At 37.6% G+C, this 25,541-nt stretch overlaps 1 protein-coding gene across 4 annotated transcripts in view; it reads right to left on the reverse strand.

Moving 5' to 3' along the window:
* The window catches only part of LOC110024366 (uncharacterized protein sll1770-like), a 75,300-nt gene that overhangs the window by 8,872 nt on the left and 40,887 nt on the right, over positions 1–25,541 (reverse strand). For all 4 annotated transcript variants that reach the window (XR_002293987.1, XM_020724290.1, XM_020724288.1 and 1 more), the window contains 7 exons: positions 24,878–24,934; positions 24,663–24,746; positions 24,501–24,585; positions 17,184–17,245; positions 7,683–7,757; positions 2,069–2,173; positions 1,381–1,522 (listed from right to left, as the gene is read on the reverse strand). Coding sequence is in view for 3 of the 4 variants with exons in the window: in XM_020724290.1 (XP_020579949.1) it covers positions 1,381–1,522; positions 2,069–2,173; positions 7,683–7,757; positions 17,184–17,245; positions 24,501–24,585; positions 24,663–24,746; positions 24,878–24,934 (610 nt within the window). In the remaining variant the exon portion in view is untranslated. The remainder of the gene's footprint in view (positions 1–1,380; positions 1,523–2,068; positions 2,174–7,682; positions 7,758–17,183; positions 17,246–24,500; positions 24,586–24,662; positions 24,747–24,877; positions 24,935–25,541) is intronic.

A 25,541-nucleotide genomic window follows, 5' to 3' on the forward strand; every position in this document is an offset into this window, starting at 1 on the left:
CGAGTGGGGAGGGGGGGGGGGGGGAGGGGGGGGGGGAAGGACCACTGCCAGCTGCAATAGTAGACAACTTACTACTTTGCAATATGATTTCAAGCTGTGGACGTAGGCAGCGGGAAGAAGAAAGGGAGGTCTACGGCCTGCGTGTGAAGGGCATAGCATTTGAGGCCAAGATCTCCCATACTTATGTTGCTTCTATGGGTGGCACGAGCTCATCACAACTGGATAATTAGGAGCTTGCCAAGCAGGTCGATGCTTTGAATGAAGAGCTCCATCATATGCGTGAGACTAACAGAAAGTTGAGGACAATAGAACACGCTAGACGGAGAGCATTGCAGAATGTCGGGGAAAGTGACCGATGTGTACTGTTCCTGAGGAGAATGAGGAGAGATTGATTAAGAGTTTTTATATATTTTTCTTCTTCGAGGACATTTTAATTTATAATATGGCTTTAAATATGAACTTATGATATATTCGATTTGTATTTGTTGGATTATGTTATTTTCCGATATTGCTATTCATTTGTAATTTTATTATGTGTTGTGATAATAGAAAAAAATATTGTTATGCTATTGCATTTTGTTGTGTGCAGGTTGTACGAAACTTGAAATTCTTTTAAATCTTTTTCTGTTGTACAAATTTGCGTCAGCTTATTGTTGGATTTTCATCGAAAATTTCAACGCAAAATCTACAATAAATTTTCAATGTGCTTCGATACGGCCTAACGCAAATTCGACACTGATACGACGATAATTTGTGAAATAAATTTTGCGGTGGCACTGGAAGATGCTAAATATTTCGCGTCGAACTTTGTCGATGTAAAGTCACTGTAAATTGCTTTATAGACCCACTTTATCTACGGAAACCAATCCGATGCAAATTCAACAAAAATCGATGCACACACCAAATTATCTTCGGGTTTGACACCGATTTTTGTCGATTTTGTCCAACACAAAATATCAAAATTCCTGTAGTGATACAAAATCTCATTCACAAGGCATAGGACCCAATGTTTCTTCTTCAAGGCAAGAAGCAAGCCCCCCCTAACACACATTGCAAGTTAACCTTGAAATCTTTCAAATAAAATTTTAAATTTTGAAAAGTTAAAAAGAAGAAAATTAAATAAGTTTTTCAGACAACTTCCAGCACATGAGAAATTCTATTTTACTTTCTACTAATAAAAGATAATGCAAGTGGGCATCTTAAAACAAGCATCTAATTCAAGCATTAAAAAGATTCAAATGATTTTTTTTCCAGGAAAAATGTATTGAACTTCTTTTATTACAATTTGTCAAAATATTCCAATGAATTTGCCGGATTGTTAACATAATAAATCAATCTGAATGGAGAATTTAACTAATATGGACGTTCCTAGTAACTTACCAGCACCAATGAAAGCTCCATTAGCAAAAGCGTCATTTCCTTGCCCGCTCAAGTTAACCCCAACATTGAATAGAGTTCCACCCAAAGCTGTGTAAATAGTGGCCATCTGAAGTATAGTGGCTTTCCGAGCAGCTCTTTCAGACTTGTCATATGCATCAAGTAATTTGTCAGCGTATTGAATTTAAACCAGAAAAATAAAAGTAAAACAAAACTTGCAGTAATTTTAAACTTCCACTGGATGCTAAATACATAGTCCATAACAATTTAACAAGGAAGAAAACAATCCTAACTATATATTTAGCACCAATATTCCATGCCAACAAATTAAAATAAAGGGGCAGCTACATGCATAGCACATAATTTTTATGTATTTGCATATCTAACACCTAAAATTTGATATTCATCCATATAGCACATTGGTGTCATAAACCTAATCATGAAAAAGTACTTCACTTCTAAAAAAATAATGATGGCAATATTTTTGATGTGAAGCTAAAGATTTGACTGGTATTCATTTAAACATGAATGTTTAGGTGTGAGATATGTAAATACCTAAGAATTGTGTGGTATGTATATAAATGCCACTAAAATAAATTATTATCTTTTAACTATCTATACATTTAATCATTTCAATCAAACCAGCAACCCTGATGTCAACGTTAAATGTGATGTTCCATTTGCCAAGTACCTCGAGCACTCTGACTCTAAGTTTCAAATCTCCCGACTCGAGTTGCTTCACGAACTCTTCAACCTTCTGGATTCTATATGGCATTGAAATAGTGTAATCCCTAGCCTGTCATTACAAAAGAAGAGAATGTAGTGGAATTCATTATGCATGCATGTTTTTAATGCATTCTCGTAAAATATGTGATGAAAGTTCATATTAACTTCTAAAAGTAATCAAGATATAGGATAAAGTATTTTTCTAAAAAAAATCTTTTGAAAACTCATTAAAAAAGCACAAACAAAGACACATAAAAATAGGAATCAAACAAAAGAAACCAAGAAAATCAAATAAAGATTCTAAAAAAATCTAGATGATCGTCGGGGGAGAGTCAAAGGCCTTTCTTTTCACTAAGATTTAATGAGCCTTAATATGAAGACCGAGTTTATCCAAAAATAAGTTAAAGATTAAATATATGATAAACTACAAAAATAAAGCTAAATCTGAATTTAGTTTTGATGTGGGGCTTAGGCTGAGCCGGGCAGTTCAACAAGTGAAGTGTCGGTCCAACAGGGAGGCTGACTGGTCGGCTTCCTAATGAGCGGGAACTGCCGCCCCTTTCTCCCATTCCTACTGTCATTTTATTATAAATATGTTGCTTCCTGAGTTAGGATTTAGTTTTAGATTTGATTTCATATTTTCTACCTCCAGGCATTTTCCCTTGCTTGAGCTATATCCGAGGACATATGATGCTCTGGTTATATCCTGCTTCGAGGTGCTGACTATCCCCACACCTCCCTCCACATCTCTCTTCTTGAATCCAACCATGCACTCTGGGTTCCTTCCACTCCTTCCAGCCGCCAACCTTCCCCCACATCTCTCCCTGATTCCTTGCCACCGGTCACCCTTCCCCTTATTAGAACCAAGCCGCCAGTCACCTGCTCCCTTTCTGATTCCAACAGCAGGCCACCTCCCCTTTCTCCATGATACCCAGCCACCAAATACCATCCTACCCACCTTACTCCTATTATTTTATTATAAATATGTTGCTTGCTGAGTTAGGATTTAGTTTTAGTTTTGATTTCAGATTTTCTGCCTCCAGTCATTTTCCCTTGCTAGGGTTGTACCTGAGGACAAATGATGCTCTACTTGTATTCTGCTTCGAGGTGGTGACTATATCCCCACAACTCCCTGCACATCTCTCTTCTTGAATCCAACCATCCACCCCGGATTCCTTCTGCTTCCAGCCGCCAACCTTCCCCCACCTCTCTCCCTAATTCCTACCCACCAGTCATCCTTCCCCTTAATAGAACCTAACTGCCAGTAACCTGCACCCTTCCCTGTATCCGACCGTAGGCCACCTCCCCTTTCTCCATGATACCCAACCACCCCAACCTCGCCAACCTCCCACTCAGATATTGATGTTTGATATAGGATCACGTTGGGAGAGGGTTGTTCAGAGGAGAGTACCAGTCTGTATGTTGTCCCCGTCCTAATGGTACCTAGGAAGAATGGTTAGTCGTAGATGTACATTGGTAGTATGACCAACAAAAAGGTTAAGATCAAGTACTAGCTCGCCACACCTCACCTGGACGATCACTTGGATTAGTACCACGAAGCCACCCTTTTTTCAAAGAACAACTTACGCAATGGGTACCATCAGATCTGGATAAGACTAAGAGACGAGTGAAAGACTATTTTAAAGACACGGGATGACTTATACAAGCAGACAGTTGTGCCCTTTAGAATGTTTAATGTTCCCAACAAATTCATGAGGTTGATGAATTAGGTGTTGAGGGCCCACAATGGGAAATTTGTGCGGTAAACTTCGACGACATTTTGGTGTACAACCAATCCTAGGAGCACTTATAACCCATCCAAAGAAGTGCCATTTTATGACAACCCATGTGTGTTTTTTCAGGATATATTGTGTCAAGTGCAGACATTCATATGTACCCTACAAATATCGAGGTAATTGTGAGCTTGACCGCACTGCGATTTCACCCAGCTGACACAGTTTCTAGGACTAGCGTCATTTTATAGGGATTCATCAGGAGCTTCAGAACCATCACCGCTTTCTTGACAAAGCTTTTGAAGAGAAAAATTTAGTAGACAAATGCACCTCAAAATGATTTTGACGCACTGAAGGAGAAAGTAACTCATGCATCAGTCTTGGCCTTACCTGATTTCAATTAGTAATTCAAGGTAAAGTGTGATGCAACTAGCGTGAGGATAGGGATGGTGTTGAGCCAGGGAGGCCGCCCAATAACTTTTTTCAGTGAGAAGTTGAATGAGTCAAGGAGGAAATATTGACTTACGGCTAGAAGTTCTACGATATTGTGAGAGCTATTGAGCACTGTAGTTATTAGCGAATTCACGTGGTTCATGAACGATGAATCCTTGTAATTTTTTAATTGGCTAGAGTAAACTGAAGGGCCGACACACAACTTGGGAGAAGTTTTTGTGGTTATTTTAGTTTGAGCTTAAACACAAGGTGGGGAGTCAGAACCATGTAGTAAATGAATTAAGTTTTCATCACTTGCTAGTCACTGCGATGTAGGCAAGAGTCGTAGGTTTTGAGGCAGTAAAGGAGCGGTACGAGATAGATGAGGATTTCAGGAAAATTTGAGCAATGTTAAGAGAAGCCTACCGTGCAGTACCACAGAGCAGATGATTACTTGTTCTACACGAGTAAGTTGTGCACTTCTAAATGTTCAATGAGAGAATCCATTGCTCAGGAAAGCCACCGTGGAGGACTTGCAGGGTATTTTGGCAGAGACAAGTCTTTTACTCGCGAGAGAACACTTCGTTTGGCCTCGACTAGCGAAAGATGTGAAGCTGCATGCAATGCCAAATTTGTCATTTGATAAACCAGAGGACAGAATGCAGGGCTATATACCTCATTACAAATACTAGAGGCACCGTACCTGGATTTTAGCATGAATTTTGTGGTGGGACTTCCGAGGAGATTGCAAAATAAGGATTTAGCCATAGTTGTGGTGGATCGATTCTCGAATATGGTAAATTTCGTATCCCGTCACCATGACACTATCGTTGACTTGTACTTAAAGGAAATTGTTTGGCTGCACAAAATACAAACGTCCATCACTTCAGAAAAGATGTCAAGTTTCCGAGTAATTTATGGAGGACCCTATGAAGAAAATTAGGCACTAAGCTTCAATTCAGTTACGTGGCTCATCCACAAACGGAGCTAGGGAACAAAAACCTTGAAAATCTGTTGAGATGCTTTGTTGGGAAGAATATTAAGCAGTAAAATTTGATTCTAGCTCGAGGTGAGTTTGCTTAAAAATGATTTGCAAATCAAACCATAGAACACACCCCATTTGAGATTGTACACGGGAACAACCTGCTCACACCACTTGAATTGGTACCACTCCTGCCGACATCAGAGATTAGTGAGGACGATGGTGAATAGATACACGAGATTCATAAGCTCCACGAGAAGGTTAGAAAAGAGATCACTCATCAAAATCACAAATACCAGACACATGCAAACAAGACAAGGATAAAATGTGACCTTTCAAGAAGGAGAGTTAGTGCGGATCCGACTAAAGAAAGAGAGATTCCCAGTAGGAGCATTCATAAAACTCAAACCCAGAGCAGATAGACCTTTCAAAATACTTCAAAAGATGAATGACAACGCCTATCAGATCAACTTGTCAGGGGACTACAATGTTTTCGCTACATTCAATGTCACGAACCTGACACCGTACTACGAGGATCAAGAAGTTTCGATGAATGAAGTCGAAGCTCCGCAACCCCGGGAGACAAACATGCGGCTTAGGCTGAATGAGGCAGTTCAACAAGTGGAGTGCCAGTCCAATATGGAGGTTGGACCGGCTGGCTACCTAATGGGCGTGATTGCTGCCTATTTCCCTTATTTACTTTATTAATTATACATATAATACTTGCTGAGTTAGGATTTATTTTTTGTTTTGATTTTAGATATTCTATCTCCAAGCATTTTCCCTTCCTAGGGCTACATCCAAGGACAAGTGGTGCACCGACTGTATCCTCTTCTGAGGTGGTGACTATCCCCACAACTTTCTCCACATCCCTCTTCCTTAATAAATCTGTCCACCTTGGATTCCTTCCCATCCCTTTGCTTCCAACCGATGACCTTCCCCTTCTCTTTCCCAGAACCCAATCGCAAGTCACCTGCACCCTTCCCAGATTCATGTTGTAGGCCACCTCCCCTTTCTCCCTGATATCCAACTGCCGGATGTCACCTCCCTTTCCTCCTTTCCAGTCGTCGGTCACCAGCCTCCTCCCTACTTCCAGCCGGCCATCACCTAGCCACTTACCTAATGTTCAACCGTCAGCCACCCCGGCCTCACCACTGTTTTTCACGGATATTCCTACAGGGCCCTTGCCAGATATTGATGTTTGTTGTGTTCCTTGGTGTCGTTTGAGTCTTTATTATAACCTTATTTGTCTTGAGAAATAATATTTGTTTCCGCTATTATGCTTTGAGTTAACTCTGATATCAAGTTTAGTTTCAATTTAATACATAATGAAAACTTTGAGTTGAGTCCGAAGAATATGAGACAAGGTCAAGTTTCACTTTCATATGAAGATGGCTTTAGATTTGAAAAATTATGGCTGAAATTAGATTAAATTTGTTAACCAATTTATTTAGTTATCATCTTAGCATTCATTTCATCGAAGGCAATGCCTAGTGCAACACTTAATGTTTGAAGCGTAGTACACGTATTACGACACATGGAACTTTTGACGACACTATTTCAACATTAAATATGACACAAAAGAAGACTCAAATTATATTCATAGTCGATATTGTGACAAGATCATGGCATGCATTGTAGGCTGTAAAGATGTAGAATATGAATAGCCTGAAATAGCTTTTGTCAAATAGTGATTGGCAGACCAAGGGCCTATTTATCTTTTTTATTTTACTTTTGATTTTTTTTTTAATTATTTAGTGCATTTTTTTGTAAGTTTTTATATTATACATGTATTTTTAAAACACTCAAAACATCTAAAAGTTATTTTGAGTGTTTTAAAAAATAACTATACATATTATAGCGTATCAAACATGTTTTCCTTCAATTAAAAGCATATATAAAAGAAAAAAAAAAAAAGGTTCCCAAACAGCCCATTAGCTGCCAAAAATGTTAAAGAGTTTTGATAAGAAGTAATAGCTAGCTCTGACCTGCACCTTGCTAAACATTTATAAGCTGAAATTCTTCCCAATTCCCAAAAATAATACTAAGCCTTAAGTTCAATCATAATGATTTAGCAAAAAACAAAGGAGCATATGAATAATACAATACTACATAACTTCTGCAGTTGGATCATTAAAGCCGGTAAAAAGTTAAAATACGGGGACTTCTGAGCAAACAATTATGAGAAACACTTAAAAAACACTATTACACATCATATGATGTCATCAAAACAAAGATTCATTAAAAGAAAAGTAAATAAGACAACAAAATCTAGGAATATGGTATTAATAAGTGCAAAACAAAATCTACAGATAATGAAACTTAAGATAGTTTTAAAAATTAAAGAAACAATGATTTATTAGTAAGGAAAAACTTTCAATCTAAAGCTGTATAAACTTTATAAAACTAGATAAAAAGCCATTAGGGCATACATCGTTTGCTTGTCTTCTTATCTGATTAACGAGCTCTGCTCCAGTTGGTTGCTTTTGTCTAATGTCCAGTAGTTCCTGAATTTCAAGGACATTGAGAATCAATCATGAGTAACATATTTCAGGTCAAGACATGTTTTATATTGGATTTTTAAGAACCACGCATGTTATGAAATCCATTTGCGTATGCTGGAAAGAATTAATTTGTTTATCGCAGGAAGATATATTTTGAAGGATAATTTTGTGCTTTCGCAATTAATGGAAAAGCTAGAGAAAAAAGAAGGGATTTAGAGATGATTACTTCTTATCTAGAAAAGCATATAATCAAGTAACAAGACAATTGAATTTTATTGAACAACAAAGCGAAATAGAGGTGCCAAAGGGTAGAATGTAAAAAAGCTATGATTAAAATTAAAAGTAGGAGCCCTCGATAGTTTCCAATCATCATAAGTTATCTAATGCCAAGATTCAGCAAGTCACTTTGAGTCTTGGTCATTTGAAATGCTTACAGAAGTTAGTCATGATAAGAAATAATGGTGTATGTTATCAGTAGATGACATAATAATTATTATTAATACCACTCTAAAATAAAGAAGAAACTAAAAAAATGTATAAAGATTTATGTGATCATGTCGCGCCCAACTCACCTGGTTGTCATGCTTGTGCGCACACGTGTTCTGCTCCTCTCCAGTTAATCCGCTCTAGCAGGTATTCCTCTCATCTGAACATGACCCCAACAATCATAAGTTGCGCTTACAATGCCCTTACTGCTTTGCACTGGCCAATCTACACTCATGGGTTGCTCACTTAGAGCTTGCCCCACCCTTGCACAAAGCGGCATGGGGCTACCTCTTTTTAGCATGTCTCACTTAAATAGGGCTTTGGCTATGACCTTTCTTTCTCCTGTGAATCAATCTATTCCCATTCCAGTAACTTTCTCATTTCTTCACTCGAAATCCTTGCTATTCTTGTTCTCTTACCCTTTGGACAACGCTTGAAATCTCTCTCTCCACTTGCTCCGTAATATGGCTCCCCTTCTCCGGCATTGACTTGGTCTAGGGCTATGGCTAATCCCTTTATTAGTTCCCCATCTTCTCCTACTACCTCAATGCCTGCTTGTTTCCTGAAAGTTATACCCCTTCCATTACTTCGAGGCTTTTATCTCTGGTAGCTAAACCACCACCTCCTTAATCTCTTTTGGGGACCGCACGTCCAATTACCCATCTACCATATTCCTTGACAAAGGGGATTTGTGATTTAAAAGTATTTAGTTTGCACTATTCATCTAACCATTTTCACTCTTTGCGCCAAGATATAAAAGTAATAAAAGAAAAAAACAGCCTTCAATATTTTAAGGGGAACTTGCTCTTAACTTCCACATTTTTCAGCAACCTATAATGCAAATGAAAGCATTCTAGTAGTAGAAAAATAAAATAATGGAAAATATCAAATTATATCTACCGGATAAGGGAGGAATAAACAAATGTGAAATCAACCTCTTAACTTGTTTTGTTCCAAAGCGAAGGTCTAAGGGCTGCATACTTGTGGGCAAGAGAAATGCGAGTAAATCCACTTGATCAAACTATCTTAATTGTAGTGATCTTAAAGTGCACCCTCACACATCAGTCTTATTCTTAAAGTGTGAGCTGCTTCACAACTGCCTAGTTACATGCTTGCGTAAAGAAGCACTAATGCTCGGAGGCCATCAGTCTTATTCTTAAAGCACTAATGCAATCAACATTCGGGATGGGCCTCATTTTTCAGCAACCTATAATGCAAATGAAGCATTCTGGTAGTAGAAAAATAAAATAATGGAAAATATCAAATTATATCTACCGGATAAGGGAGGAATAAACAAATGTGAAATCAACCTCTTAATTTGTTTAGTTCCAAAGCGAAGGTCTAAGGGCTGCATACTTGTGGGCAAGAGAAATGCGAGTAAATCTACTTGATCAAACTATCTTAATTGTAGTGATTTTAAAGTGCACCCTCACGTATCAGTCTTATTCTTAAAGTGCGAGCTGCTTCACAACTGCCTAGTTACATGCTTGCGTAAAGAAGCACTAATGCTCGAAGGCCATCAATCTTATTCTTAAAGCACTAATGCAGTCAGCATTCGAGATGGGCCTCAGTCCTACTCCCTTCTCAGCACTAAATCAAAATTAAAGATAAAAAAAAGAAGGAAAACAAATCTAATCCACCTTTGAAATTAAAAAAATAAAAAATAAAAAAATAAAAAAAAACTCAAATTGACAGCTCTAAGCTTAAAAAATACTCTTGTTAATCCCCAGAGGAAACTCAACTTCACTTCACTTCACTTAAATTTGACCTTTGACATTGATATTTTCACATCCTTTTGGGTGATTCTTCTCGATCACTTCAGTCAACGCCAATAGGCACGACATGCTTGTACTGCACACCACACCTATTGGGGGTCCATTTGTTGACGTGCTTGTACTGCACACCGCACCTATTGGGGGTCCATTTGTTGACCTCATTTTTGGTGAGGTCTCTTACTCTTCTTAGAGCCTAGGATCTAGCCTTAGGGTTCCTACCGTCTCTCTTAGAGGACTAGCCTGGGACCTACACCAACTAGAAATTCGAGTCATTTCTTCACTCCTCGTAGTTTCATGCGACTGATTCTAAAATCCTCAACGCTTAGTTATGTCGATTAAAACCAGCCCGACAAAACTCGAGTCGAGTACCCATAGGAGCTAAAGCCTTAGGAAACCCTTCGTGTCGTCTGCGCACACTCACGATTCACGAATACCACAGTGCACACGTCGACACACACAATTGTTGAAATTCACGCCACCCGCACCCGTAGGAGGCTCTACGGTCGATCACGATCGAGAATTTCATAGAAATTTGAATTTAATGCATTTTCGACCCGATTGTAGACAAAGTCGTCCGGACAATTCCGGATGACGAAACGGACTGCGTCGGTGCGTCCGAACGTCAACTTTAGTTAGGAAAGACTCCCACTTCAATAGGGTTTTGTGCACGAGTGAGAGATGCGCAAATCGAGCAAATTTAAACATCATAAATATTATGGAGGGGTTATATTTGTATTATATAGCTGTGAGAGGGGTTTATTTTCTTAAATCCCTAACTCACTCACACCCCGTCCGCCCTTTCTCCCATTCGCGACCAAGCTGAATCCGACTGAACTCACTCTTCTTCCCGGTCGCGAGCCAGCCTAGGCGGAGCCCTAACCTTGCCTTTGACTCCTCGTTCGACATCCTCTGCCTGAGATACCTCTTCCCGAAGCATTGCATGCCTCATCTCGTAGGGCAAGGAGGGCCTTCATGATCCTTCGATCCTCGCTGAGGTAAGTTGACCATGCCCATTTGTTCCCTGGGTCACGAATGGGGAAACTCTCCTCCTTCCCGATGGTTCCTTCCTCTGTGGCCTCGGCTGTGGTGTGTTTTTTTCGGCTGGGGATGTTGCTTCGTCTAGTTGAATCCCGCGAGCCCCTCTTCCTTTTTTTCTTGCGCCTATAAGACCCTACGAGGGTGTCGGTGTGGGGGTTACGAAACTTAAAGTGTGGGGAAACTCTGCCGAAATTTCTTCTCGGCTGAAAGTCTCTGGATTTGGGGTTTTGAAAGTGCTTTCAGGCCAGGTATTTTTCTTCTTCTCTGCTCCCTCCTCTGCTCAACAGAAGTTGTGTTGTTTTCTTCTTTACTCGACAGGGAATACATGCATGTGAGAGTTTAATAGTTTCGGTTGATAAATCATGCTTGAATCGTTGTTGGTTGTTGGACCTTTAGCTGGCTGAAGTCGTTAACACTTTCTGTTGGCTTTAGTTGGTACGCTTCATGCTGTTATAGTGGAGGTTGTAGTGGAGGTTGTAATTTACGTAAGGCATGTTTTAGTCCTATACACGAGCAAGCCTTCTCCTCCTGCTTTTATTATTTCTAAACATGTAAGTTGAAGGCTGCGGTCTTCTCGCTTTTCTCCTTACTAAGCTGATTTAGTATTGAAGGGAAGGTGGGAAGGTACTTTTTTCGAAATGTATGCTGAAGGAAATTTTTATTTTGAGAGCTAATCTTTGTTTTCCTGCTCCCTATTACTCTCCTATTCGAAATACATGTTGGATGGAGAATTAGTCTTTTAAAGCTTTTGAGACTTGTTTTGATGGCTCGGTTTTATTTCCCAGCTGCCCCCCTTTTGTTCGAAATACATGTTGAATGGAAAATTTAGTTTTTAAAGCCCCTGGAACTTGTTTTGGTGGCTCGGTTTTGCCCTTTTTGTTGCCGCTCCTATTCAAATACATGTTGGAATTATTATTATTTTTTTGTTTTGAGCAGCTGTTTTGGTGGCTCGGTCTTACTCCCTTTGTTGTTCCTGTTTGAATACATGTTGAAATCTGTTTTGTGTTTTGAGCAGCTGGTTTTGAAGCTTGATTTTATTTCCTTCTATTCCCCCTGTGGCTGCCTTCTCTGTTAGAATATTTGTGCAGCTGACATTTGCTTTTTTGAGGCTTTTTAGAGCTTGTTTTGGGGGCTTGGTTCTATCCCCTGTTGTTGCCCCTCTATTTGAATCATATGCTGGATGAAATGCTGTCCCTTTTGAGCTTTTCAAAAGGTTTGTTTTAGAGGATTTTGCTTTGTTCTTCGCTGCTCCTCCCTCGTTCAAGACACCTGCAGTTGGTGATGTTCGATTATCAAACTCTTAGAAACCTTGTTTTGGGGGCCTGTGTTTCGCTGTTTCCTGTTACTTACCCTTTTCGAAATATATGTTGAAGGAAATTTTTATTTTGAGAGCTCGTTTTTGTTTCTCTGCTCCCTGTTACTCTCCTATTCGAAATACATGTTGGATGGAAAATTAGTCTTTTAAAGCTTTTGAGACTAGTTTTGATGGCTCGGTTTTATTTCCTAGCTGCCCCCCTTTTTGTTTGAAATACATGTTGGATGGAAAATTTAGTTTTTAAAGCCCATGGAACTTGTTTTGGTGGCTCGATTTTGCCCCTTATAATGCCGCTCCTATTCGAATACATGTTGGAATTATTTTTTAAGCAGCTTTTTGGTGGCTCAGTCTTGCTCCCTTTGCTGTTCTTGTTCGAATACATGTTAGAATCTATTTTGTGTTTTGAGCAGTTGGTTTTGAGGCTTTGTTTTATTTCCTGTTATTCCCCCTGTGGCTGCCTTCTCTGTTCGAATATTTATGCAGCTGACATTTGCTTTTTTGAGGCTTTTTAGAGCTTGTTTTGGGGGTTTGGTTTTATCCCCTCCATGGAACTTGTTTTGGTGGCTCGATTTTGCCCCTTATACTGCCGCTCCTATTCGAATACATGTTAGAATCTATTTTGTGTTTTGAGCAGTTGGTTTTGAGGCTTTGTTTTATTTCCTGTTATTCCCCCTGTGGCTGCCTTCTCTGTTCGAATATTTATGCAGCTGACATTTGCTTTTTTGAGGCTTTTTAGAGCTTGTTTTGGGGGTTTGGTTTTATCCCCTGTTACTGCCCCTCTATTTGAATCATATGTTGGATGAAATGTTGTCCTTTTTGAGCTTTTGAAAAGGTTTGTTTTAGAAGATTTTGCTTTGTTCTTCGCTGCACCTCCCTCGTTCGAGACACCTGCAGTTGGTCATGTTTGATTATCAAACTCTTAGAAGCCTTGTTTTGGGGCCCTGTGTTGCTCCACCTGGCCGTGCGTCTTCCTGTTTGTGGTTCCCTTTGTATTGGGACTAGTGGCTTCCCCCTTTGGCTGCTCCTACCCGTGAGCTTGTGGCTGTTGGTTTGGGTTTGGTGGCTCCTCTTGCTGCTCTTACCCGAGAGTCCTTTGTTTGTGTCTATTGGTTCCTTTGTGCACCTGTTGGTAGTTCCCACGTTTGTGCTGGGTTTGTTAGCTCCCCTGCTGCCCCTGGCCGTGAGCACCTGTTTGGCTTTCCTTTGTGTTGTGTTGGGTTTGTACGTCACTGGATCTGTTGGTTTCATGTGGAATTGAGTGCTTTAACCCTTCTGAATTGAAATATTTTAATTCTTATGTTTGGAGGAATTCGGATGCTCTTTTTCGATGAACGATCTATTGAATGTTGGAAGGTTCCTTGATGTTGCGTTGGACTCATACCTCATGAATGCTTTAATGTTGGTGAAATGGAATGCTTAATCCTTATGCTTGGAAGAATTCGAATGCCCCTTTTCGATGAACGATCTATTAAATGTTGGGGGAAAATTCAGAGCCTAATCCTTTGGGCCAGGTTGATTGCAGTAAAAGAAAAAAAAAGGGGGAGAATTCTTTCGGTATTTGGAGAAAGTTTAGTTGTGGTTTGGAGCCTTTTAAATTGTGTCTTTCTGGGTTGTTCCTGGCTAGCATCGAGAAGTGTGCATATCTCATTGCTCATTCAAGAAGTCCCATCGGGTGGATGTTTTAGGCTAACCCTCCTACCGCTTTAGCTTTTCTTCCCTAAATTGATTTTGAAGGTGGGTTAACCTTCTTTCTTTTTCATTTCTTGCTTTTCGATTCACTTTCCTTGCTTCTTGGTTTGGGTTTTAGGCGTTTATGTCTGATATATAAGTGCGCGCATATATAATTCTTGCTATATATGAAATAATCAATCAATGTCGTAAGTTGGACGATCGTTTTGGGTATTAGGCTTTGATGATAAAAGCATTTGGTGGTAGAGCGGAATAATATTCCATCCTACAATATCGGGACTGAATCTCAGCGCCCTGTGAAATGTAGGACGACGATATTATTCACCGACACTAGACTAGCAGGATACCCTTGCCTTCTTAGGTTGTTGGTGGTCCCGGCCCAACGGTTCGATCGACTTGTGGACAATCATATTTTTATAAAAATAATAAGAACATATGCGATAAGATCAGATACGCTGTTTTTTTAAAGTATTTTGACAACCAAAATTGATAACACTTTTCTTATATGCATGAAACTTGTATGCATGCAAAAATATAAATTTTAAATAATATAATTTGATTGTCCACTTATCAATCGCCGGTATTGGGCTAAAGAGTGCTCTCCTAAGTTGGTATAGTAAGACACCTTTCTAGTTGAATATCGGACTCTATACATACGGGTGACCGATAGTTGTTTTCGGAGACCTTCGAGAATACCTAATTCTGAGCCTAGCCCGATCCGAATGCTTACGGTTCTTTCTTCGGATTTTTGTGTGTTTTCTCACGGTTTTATCGAAATCGGATTTTTATATGTTTTCCTACGGTTTTATTGAAATCTTTGTAAAACAGTTGTGATTTTCTTCGAATTTTCCTCATGTTTTTTTACAGTTTCTTTCGAGTTACTTTGGGTCATTTGCCGTCTTTTCTCGAGTCCTTACAGGAGACGCCGTCCCGTCAGGCGAGCAGGTTTGTTTTACATTTACAGTGTTTACTTTTGCTACTGTACACTTTCCTGCGTATACACATAATTCATGCCTATAATACTACTATTTATTGTTTACTGCGTTCCGTTGCATGTTCCATTTTATAATTCATGTTTTTTCTACGGATTTGTAGAAAACTTTTAGGTTAGAGGGCAGTAGGACACCTGGTTTAGGAGGTACCCCGTAGCGAGCCACTGACCCAACAATTGTACATTTATACACACCACAACCCTAAGCCTATAATCGATCTGTTAAGAGCTTAGAGTAGTCTTCCCAAGAAGCAGAGAGCAGACGGAGGGCAACGATCGAGACCATGACGACGAGGCGTAGGAATTCTCCTTAGAGTTAAGGTCCAATCACAGGATAGTTGAGAAATCATCGGGGTTCTCCCGGATATGTGACATCTCCTACCTTTCACTCCATTGACTCCTGAAAAATAATTATTTATATTTTGAGTCTTTCTCCCTTTGATTTCCTCACGTTTATCCTTGGAAACCTAAACTTTGCAATCTTGAAGAAAGAACCACTGATCTTAATCGAGAGTCTTCTTAAGTAATTTCAGTCATTTAAGATGTAATTAACTATAAGGTCTCGCATCTACAGGGAACTTAAGAACCCGGCTTAAAAAAGACCCTATTTAATATCTCGTATTAAATAGGGGAACTTGCGGTTAACATAAAAGTTCGTAAACTAAAACGAATGTTATAAAATCTTTAGTTTATTCGAATCGCACTAGTAAGTAATATATCTATTCCTCTGGGTAGATGTATCACTTACGGTGTTGCGCTCATTTATTTAAACTATTGCCTGTATGAGATCCGTTCTGTCTCTTATTTTCATGGAGTCTCGTATTCAAAAAAAATAAAATATTACTTTTTTCAAATTATATATATAAATTAAAAAAAAAATAAAATATTACTTTTTTTTAAATTATATATATAAATTAAATTAAACCTCTTTTAAGATCAGGCGTCAGAATATCTATTCCGGCAGCCAACAATTTCTAATTTGGCGACCGATAGAGCATTGACCAAATATATTCCTATTTCAATTGGATTCCATCAGGGATTGGCTTTAAGCCCCCATCTTTTTGTTTTAGTTATGGATAATCTTACTGGACATTTACAGGAGAATGAACCTTGGTGTATGTTTTTTGCTGATGATATCCTTCTCGTGGATAATACTAGAGAGAAAACTCAGAAAAAACTTAAATTATGGAGATCTACATTGGAGCCCAAAGACCTTCGTTTAAGTAGAACTAAAACTGAATATATGAAATCTAATTTTAGTAGTAGTAGCTCTAGTGACAAAGTTGTAACTATGGATGATCAAAATATTAAAAGGAGTGAACACTTTAGATATCTCGGGTCTATTGTTTAAAGTGATGGTGATATAGATGAGGATGCTATTAGTATAATTCAGGTTGGTTAGTTGAAGTGGAGGAATGATTGGTGGTGAGATCTGCAATGCTCTATGGCGCTAAATATTGGCCTTTAATAGAGAAGCATAAAACTAAGTTAAGTGTTGCATAGAGAAGCATAAAACTAAGTTGTGTTGCCGAGATGAGAATGCTAAGGTGGATGAGTGGCTTTACACTTAGAGACAAAATGCGAAATGAATATATCCATGATAGGGTCAGTGGCAGACAAAATTAGAGAGAGTCGTCTTAGATGGTTTGATTACATTAAACGTGGACCGTCTGATGATCCGATTAGGAGAGTAGATGTTTTAGATTCAACTTATGTTAAGAAAGATAGAGGTAGACCTTAAAAAACTTGGGCATATTGTATAAAGAATGATCTTAATTTATTAGAATTAAATGAAAATATGACACTCAATAGGACGCAATGTAGAAAAAAGATTCATGTAGCCGACCCCACTTAGTGGGATAAAGGTTTGTTGGTGTTGTTGTTGTTGTCTAAACATTGCATATGGTTCTCCTATTTAAAAATAAGGGGCCTCATTCTAAATAACACAAATTAAAAAATAAAACTCATTTCTTTCCTTGGTGAAGGGGGAATGAATGGAAGAGGTTAACCCCAAATAATTGGAGTAAACTAACAGTAAAGATGACATTTCAGATCAGCAGAGAAAAAGTAAGCAGCAGATTTACTTTGAAATAAAATTAAACTTGAAATAAGCCACTTGATACTACAAGACTTACTTTGGCATAAGGCGCAGCCACTTTGACAAATGAGAATTCTGGATCAAGTGTATATCCAATACCTGAAAGAAGGTTTTGAAAACAGAAGAAAGGTTCACTTAAATACACAGCATTGAGCTTAATACCAAGGATTCAGTTGTCAGAGGCACATAGATATTGGCATAGGATGAAACAGTTGGCAAAGTCAAACTGTTCTATCAAAGCTATGCTAAGGCTCATAGTATCTTTTACTAGGGAATTCGTGAAAGAGTACTATGGCTTCCATTTTTATTGTAAATACATCGCAGAATAACTTAGTGGTTAGATTTGTATGACAACTTTTAATCTAATCTTTTAGTGACATATCACTCCTTTACAGCCTAAACGAGAAGCAAAATTGTTATCAACTTATTTGAACATTTTATGTGATAAAATAATGTAAAAGTTTAGAAAAGAAATTTTTTCTGTATGGCAGAAAACTAAAAGAAGATCAGCGATGGTTAGCAATGGAAAGCAACAACGAAGCAATGATAAAAATCATTAGCTAGTAAAGGATAATAGAAGACCATATATAAAGCAAACATGGAACAGAAGCTGCAATTGAAAAGTAAAAAAAAAAAAAAAAGATTGAATGAAACTAAAAAAGCAGTATCTTGGTCATAACAGTTAGTTTCTTTGTTCAGAGCTACATTTCGAAAAGAGAGAAGCACAATACTCGAAAATGTAAATGTCACGTCCCAGCACAAGGGAGTGAAATATCTAAGACGGTAAGAGACAGTCGAGCAGTGAAAAATAATTTATATAACTAATACAAATAATTATCCAAACAAAACGAGAGAATCATTAATGATTAAAAAATTAAATTAAACAAATAACCTCCATCTTCTGTATACGTTCTCTTGCATGCTACTCACTTTTACTCAAAAATTTTAATATGAAAATATTAATATAAAATATAGTAAGTTATCAACAGCTAGTGAATACTCTCACCTCTAAACTAAAGTAACATAATAAATAATAATATGAATGCTAGTCATACAAACTATATCCATATAAAATAAATGATAGTTTACTAAGTAATTACGTGCATTCAAGAAAGTACATATCATCTTATTGTAGAATATATATGTATATAAAAGCTTATTATATATATTTTTTATCATTTATAACTGTCATAAAAGCAACATTTAAAATTTATCAATTAAAATATGTCAATATTAATAATATTTTCAAATATATGTGCACCAATATCTTACCATCCTCAGCTAACACCATATGGATGTAAAATCCATCGATCACCATACACGCTGAAACAGTCTTTATAACTCATATCAATCATATTTTCTTATCAATCAGTTCAATAATAACTTATAAAAGGTAAAAGATGGATGCTCTCATCTGCTTTGGCAATTCCGACAATTCTAGGGTTTGCTCAGGATGGCAATCTCGATTTTTGTTCAATTTTGCTGTTGGGTTTTGCGATTGGAGTAGTCCCTACGGTTTACAAGGGCATTTGTGAGCCTTAGGGTTATGATCGTATGATTTTTTGCTGAGTTTTTTTCAGAACTTCAGGCGTTGATGTGGGTTATGGTTTTCTGATGGCGGCACCGTCTTTTGCTGAAGTGCTCAAAGGTTTCAAAGTAAAGCCTAGGTTTTAACTTTCCCTCACCATTTCCCTGAAGATTGAGGAATTGGAGAGGAGACCTTTATAAAAAAAGAAAAACTTGGAAGCAAAAGTGGAAAGCCTGCAATTATTTTTCTAAAGTTGAGAATTTAAAACTACATGAATTTTTCTGATTTGTTTTGGTGAGAAAATTTACGTATGGGCATCCCAAAATGGATGTTATCAGAAGATTTTTTGAAAATATGAAATTAGAATGAGAATGGCAAGTTGGAGCTCTTGATGGGAGACGTATTATTATTAAAGTTGAAAAAGAGGAAAATTATGCTAGAATGTTCCGTAGAAAGCTGTGGTATATTGAGAAAGCCTTATTGAAGATCCTTAAGCGAACTCCGAATTTCGACCCAACTACTGAACCTCCTATTATTCCTATTCAGATTACTTTCCCAGTGTTGAGATTGCATTATTTTAATCATCAGGTTTTATTTTTGCTTGGAGGAATTTTTGGAACACCAATAAAATTAGATATGACTACTTATAATTTTAGAAGACCTTCAACGGCTAGGGTAATTGTGGAAAGAGATATAACACAAACTTTGGCAGAAGAGGTTTAGCACACAAAATAATGGGTACTGACAAAAATTGGAGATGAAAACAAACCAAAACATTGTAACAAATGCAGGATCTTTGGGCATAATGTGGATTTATGCTATGTTGCACATCCTGAATTAAGGTTTCATAAGGAGATTCCTAGGAGAAAAAATGAAAGGGTGAATAAGAAAATTTTACAAGCTAATGAAGTTCGAAAAGAGATGAAAGAAATAAAACATAAATCAAAAGGGGAGGAAGTCCTTGAAGAAAGAAGTGATGCACAAGAAAGTCCAAGATAGAACATAGGTATGGGGGAAGAAAGTGGAGGGGGTGTAGTTCAAAAAGATGAGGTGGTTTTGCTTCAACAGATGCAGGTTGAGAACAAGGAGATAGAAAATGATACTGAATTGTCTCTGAGAAAATTGCAAGGTCAGACTGAGGAGAAAAATTTGCATACGTAAGACGTAAGCAGCGCTGTGTACGTCAGGTAGGTTACAGAGAGGGTATTGCGGGTTATATTCGCGTTATAACCCCTGTAACCTCCCTGTAACCTATCTGTAACTAGTAAGTTTCGCGCTTTTATTTTCATATATTTGTAAGTTATACGTAGGTTACAATGAGTATACCGCGAATATAACACCCAATATCCTTCTTGTAACCTACCTGACATATGCAGCACTGCGTATGCAAATTTTTCTCCAGACTAAGCAGATATTGAATGTTCAAGAAGGGAATGTGTGTAAAATTTCTGAATAGGAGGTAGAAGCAGCAAGGGAGGTAATGGTGAGAGAATGACAAATACATAAAACTAAAAGAATGAAAAGTAAGAAACATTAATAAAGGGGTTATTTGGATTAGAATTTCGTGGTTAATTATGATGGGACACTTCCAGTTAAAATTCTTGTTGTTATTGATGATGCAACTTCCTCTAGGCATACTAGGGGAAGTAGATACATTAATAATGGTTAATTTCATAATTTGAAATGTTAGAATGTCTCTAACAAAATTATGAATCTATGCAAGATTCATAATTTGAGAAGTATTGCATTATTAGAACCTTTGATAAAGGCCAAAATGATTCCTAAAGTGGTTGGTAAATTGGGTAAATATAGTTATATTGTCAATTGCAATTTGAAGATTTGGCAAGTGGGACTAACGATTCCCCTGTGTTGCTTCCGCCTCTTGCGTTTTTAACAGCTAAAACCATGATGTGTTTTCCATCCTTCTTAAAAAAGTAAGTATTCTTGAAGCCGTCGTGATGAGACTTGCGGTCAAACTGCCAAAGCCTTCTCAACAGAAAGTGGCGGGGAACAATAAAAATCTCATCTCACTATGCTTTCCATGCACAACTAATCCACACGTATCTTTTTTTCAACCACATTAGGGAATAGAATTGGGGAAGTTTCTGCATAGTCAATCCCAATTTTTTCACCATTAGTATGGACAACACATTTCCCAACCTCCCGCTACCGATGATCAAGTTGCAAACCTTGCCTTCTATCGTGCACTTGGTGTGAAAGAAATTGCCTCAACCAGAATTGATCTTGCTCCGGTCTGATTGCAATATTCACTGTATGACTAGCAATTCTCCCTTGTCCACCAGGTGCTGAAGTTTTTCCTCTGGACTATCATCTAACTCCTCCTCCACCTCCTAGACTATCATCTGACGACTCCACCTGAAACACCTCCTGTTTGGTACTATACTAGAAGAGCTACCTTTCTCCGGCTACTTTCCATCATGATCTGTCTTGTCATTTCCCTATTATGTCTTGCCAACTCCTCCCGAGATACTTTTATCGGTTGAGGTAGCCGCCGGTGACTGCCTGAATGAAGACTATTGCCTGTTCTATTTCTATTACCTTTCCACCTTTAAGATTAGGTTTGAGCATCCACCAACGTCCAATATGCTGTAGCTGCACCCCATTGCTAATAACAAACTTTAGACCCCCAAGTACCGTGTTATAAAGTGCTCATTTGGCTCGATTAACTCACATTTCCTATGTAACTAGTCAAACTGAGCTGTGAATTCCTCCATTGAAGGGTGTCATTGTTGCAGATGGTGGAGTTTCAAAAGCATGTCCTGACAGCAATGAGGTGGAAGGTATTTCCTCTGCATTGCTTTTTCCACATGTTAATCATATCATTTTCCTTTGTCCCTATAAGTTCTCCCACAAAAAATGAGACACTCTTTTTCAACTTAATGGCTGCTAATTTTACCCGGCTGTCCTCTGACATATCTTTTCGAAGATTCACTCAACAGATTACAGTCAGTCAATAAAATTGTGTAAATCCATACCTCCATCAAACTATGGTAGATCCATTTTGATGCTAAAGTTCCTTAATCCGCCATGTGTGGGCTTCTCTCGGCCTCTTATGATATTAAATTCTAAGAGGTTATGGCCGGTATTCCGCGTCACTGATATCTTCCCTGTTGAACGAGTTCAGATCTTTGTTCTTATCTCCCCTTCGACCTCCATACCACAGTAGAGGGTAATCTCTCCCTGGGCTCTATCATCGATTTCCGCGAGCCTCTATTAAAGCCAACATATCTCCCCCAGTGTCTCATCTCGAGTAGTTTCGACATGTAACTTCTGGGGTGTCATGATTAGGGTTTAAGTTTGAAAGAGGTGGTTGAGGATAGAAAAGAAAAAAAAAATTGGTGTGTGTGTGTGTGTTGGGGGGGGGGGGATGCTAAAGAATTAGAATGAGACTAGGGTAAAGCTAGCACTGATACCAAATGATACAATAATTAACCCAAACAACAATACAAATCAAATATTATTTCTAAAATAATAAAAAGGTCACAAAGAAGACTCCTCAAAATTAAAATAAAACAACACAAAACACATAAACAACCCACCCTCTAGAATGAGAATGACAAATTGAGAAGGGACTGGAGGTAGGTGCCCCAGTGTTGGAGAAGCCTGAAGCAACTACGGCTGGCTAAGAGGAGTTTGGAGGTAGGAGACGACAGTGACAGAGTGAGCAGGAGGGAGTTGCAGCAGCCTGGAGGGTGCTGGAGGCAGGAGGCGGCAATGTTGGAGTGAGCAGGATGGAGTTGCGTCAGCCTGGAAGGTGGGAGGCAAGAGAGGACGGTGCTAGAGTGAGCAGAAGAGGAACAGGAGGCCGCTAGATAGCCTGAAGGATCCTGGAGGCAAAGGCGGTCGTGCTGTAGTGAGCAGGAGGTTGCTAGCGGACTTGGCGGAAGCAGGAGAGGGAGCATTCTCGTCGTCAAATATAGTCCTAGGAAGGGAAAAACACTCAGAGGCAACAATTTGAAATTTGAAAATGATAAAAACTGGATTCTGAGCAAACAAAGAACATACATAAAATGGCTAATAGAAGATAAAATAGGAAGGAGGTAGAAAAAGGGGATCAAATATTAATGAGAGTCGGGGGGTGGGTGGGGTGCGTAAGCACGGGGGGGCGCCCCAAGGCATCGAAAGGGAAGGTTGGTCTAGCCTCCTTCTAGACCAAGACTCTTTCTATTGAACCACTTGCCGGACCAGCCAGACCCCCAAGCCCCGCTTTATATTGGTTTGAATTGATATAAACAAGAATGAATAAGAGAAATTAAGAGAAATATAGATTATATAGGTGTTATATAGGTTAAATAATTAAATGATTATAAGGCATATTATTTTGCTAAAGTTAACCACAAATATTTTAACCTACTGGATGAATTTATCGCTATAAAAAACAAATAATTATCACATAAAAACACATATGTAGTAACAAAAAAAGGGAAAAATAATAAAAGCTAATCAAATGCTATCTCTTATGTTAGGTTTATTAAGAAAATAACATGAGTAGAGAAATGACATCTGACTGTTTTGAGCAGGTGGATAACCATGTTTTCATTTTAAAATAATTTCTTTTATATTTCAAAATAAATACAAAACATTTTGTAAATAGACTTTTACATACAAATAAACAAGTTTTGCTTTTATTTATTATTTTCTTTTAAAATGCAAATTACATACTTTTCTCATGTTTAATTGTTTAGGAAAAATGTGGAATAAAAGAAGGCAATAATATCTAATATATGTATATTTCAATGTAAACTCATCTCATTATGGTATTGGCTGGGGAAGCAACGTACCCATTCACAAAAAAAAAAAAAATGAAATGAAAATAGTTGCCTACTTTTTTAGTAGGTTATGGAAAAAGTTATAAAAAATGTATTTTTAATGCCATATAAACAATTACTACCTTTGACGACTGTTTTATATGAAATAAATAAAAATAGCATTAAAATCGATTTATTCATTATCCTTTTTTACTATTTTGTCTTTATCTTTTCATAAAACCTCAAAATAAACTATTGTATTTTATATATATGTCTTGAACTGTGAATTATTATAATTTAAAAATATTTTACCCACCGAGTTGGTTAACCCATACTTTGGTTACTAAATCTTTTCAAAGAAAACTTCTTTAGAGTATATGGATAATAGAGATTCTGTTTACAAATATCAAGGAGCCCAAGAAAATAAGTAATTCAATTTTTACTTTTACACAATTGTAAGATTTAAATTTGAATGAATTTTGGTTAATAAAAGTTTTGAGTATAGAACAACTCTTTTATTTTTGGGACGATTGTTATACATTTAAAAAAAAAATTATATAAGTAAGAAAATGTTTGGATAAGAATTTCTCCGTCCATCCCTCCCCACAATGATTTTCCAAGCTCCCGAGATAGGTTGTGACAACCAAGGACAATAAAACTAGGAGATTTTAATCGAGTGTACTATCATTCCTCCTGCCATCCGTTTTAAAGCTAAAACTAGTAAATTGTTTCATCTAAAACCAAAATTATTGCTAATATAAGCTAAACACTTAGCACCTAGCACTTGGCCTTGATAAAAAAACTTTGTTATCATTAGAAGGGGGCAATAATCTTAGGGGCTTCAGCCCATGAAAAATTTGAATCAAATCAGAACGAGTGAAATTTTATAGTAGCGTCTCATCTAAATCTAATCTATCTACTCAAAATTTTACTCATAACCACATAGAACAATCTTAAGAGAGCCAAGTGAATTTTTGAAGCCCACAAAAATGCTTCAAAAAAACCTACAAAAAAATTGTACGCAACAAAGAAATAGCTAAAACCATGATACTTTTACCTTCAAGAGTTGAAAATGCTCTTAAGACAAAAGTAAATGTTGCAGGGAACCGGAAAGGTTGGTCTGTTGCTATTGCAAACAAATCCTGAAAAACATCATACAAAAAAATTATGACATATCCGAAATAAAAAAGGAATGCATTTGAATTTTGATTGAGCCAACCTCACCAATTGCAGCCAAAGTTTGTTGCTGATCAGGTGACTGGCTTAACAGATTATCCAAGAAAAACTGTATGGACCGCCTCACCTACAAGTAAAGAAACTTAATGCATGCCAATCCAAAAACTACAACATAAAAAATATTATATCTGCTCCGCTAAGATTATCAGTTTTTAAAAAGCATAAATATGAATAAAAAAATTAATATGCTTCACTAACCGATGACATGTCTCCTGTTGGCTTAAGCGCCTCAATCTCAATAAGGTTTCTCATAACCTATATAAAAAAAAATTAAACAATAGTTGTCTGAGCATACAAAAACTGCAAGAAATAAGGCATATTCAAATAAATAATAGAACTTCTCACTGATGTAAAAGACAAATAACACATGAAATGAGTGGAAACATTTACATACTGATACCATTCAGAGCAAAAATCGACACGATTCTTCACAGAAATTAGGGCAAAATAGATTTCTTGTTTAATAATTCAAAAAACTCCATAAGAATACAAAACATAAGCACCTACGATTCGAGAAAGAATACAAAACATAAGCACCTACGATTCGAGAGGTAGGAAAACTCTCACAAAACTTAAACCTAAACCTCATACATAAAACTGACCCTAAAGATAATAAGCCTAGCTAAACCCAACAATAATAACAATAAAAGATTAAATTGCTCTTAGACATACAAAAGATGAACTTGCCCTTAGACTAGGCATACATGTAACAATACTCCCTGCCCAAAAGACAACTTGACCTCAAGGTAGTAAGGAATTAGATTGTTGCTTGATCAAGTCAAGCGGCTTCCACCTGGCATCATTATCTGGCCATCTTTTGCATTTAGGGGTTGGTTGGCGCAGCTTTTAAGCTACGGTGCAT

Source organism: Phalaenopsis equestris, unplaced genomic scaffold (assembly GCF_001263595.1).
Source record: "Phalaenopsis equestris unplaced genomic scaffold, ASM126359v1 Scaffold000255, whole genome shotgun sequence".
NCBI classification, from domain to species: domain Eukaryota; kingdom Viridiplantae; phylum Streptophyta; class Magnoliopsida; order Asparagales; family Orchidaceae; genus Phalaenopsis; species Phalaenopsis equestris.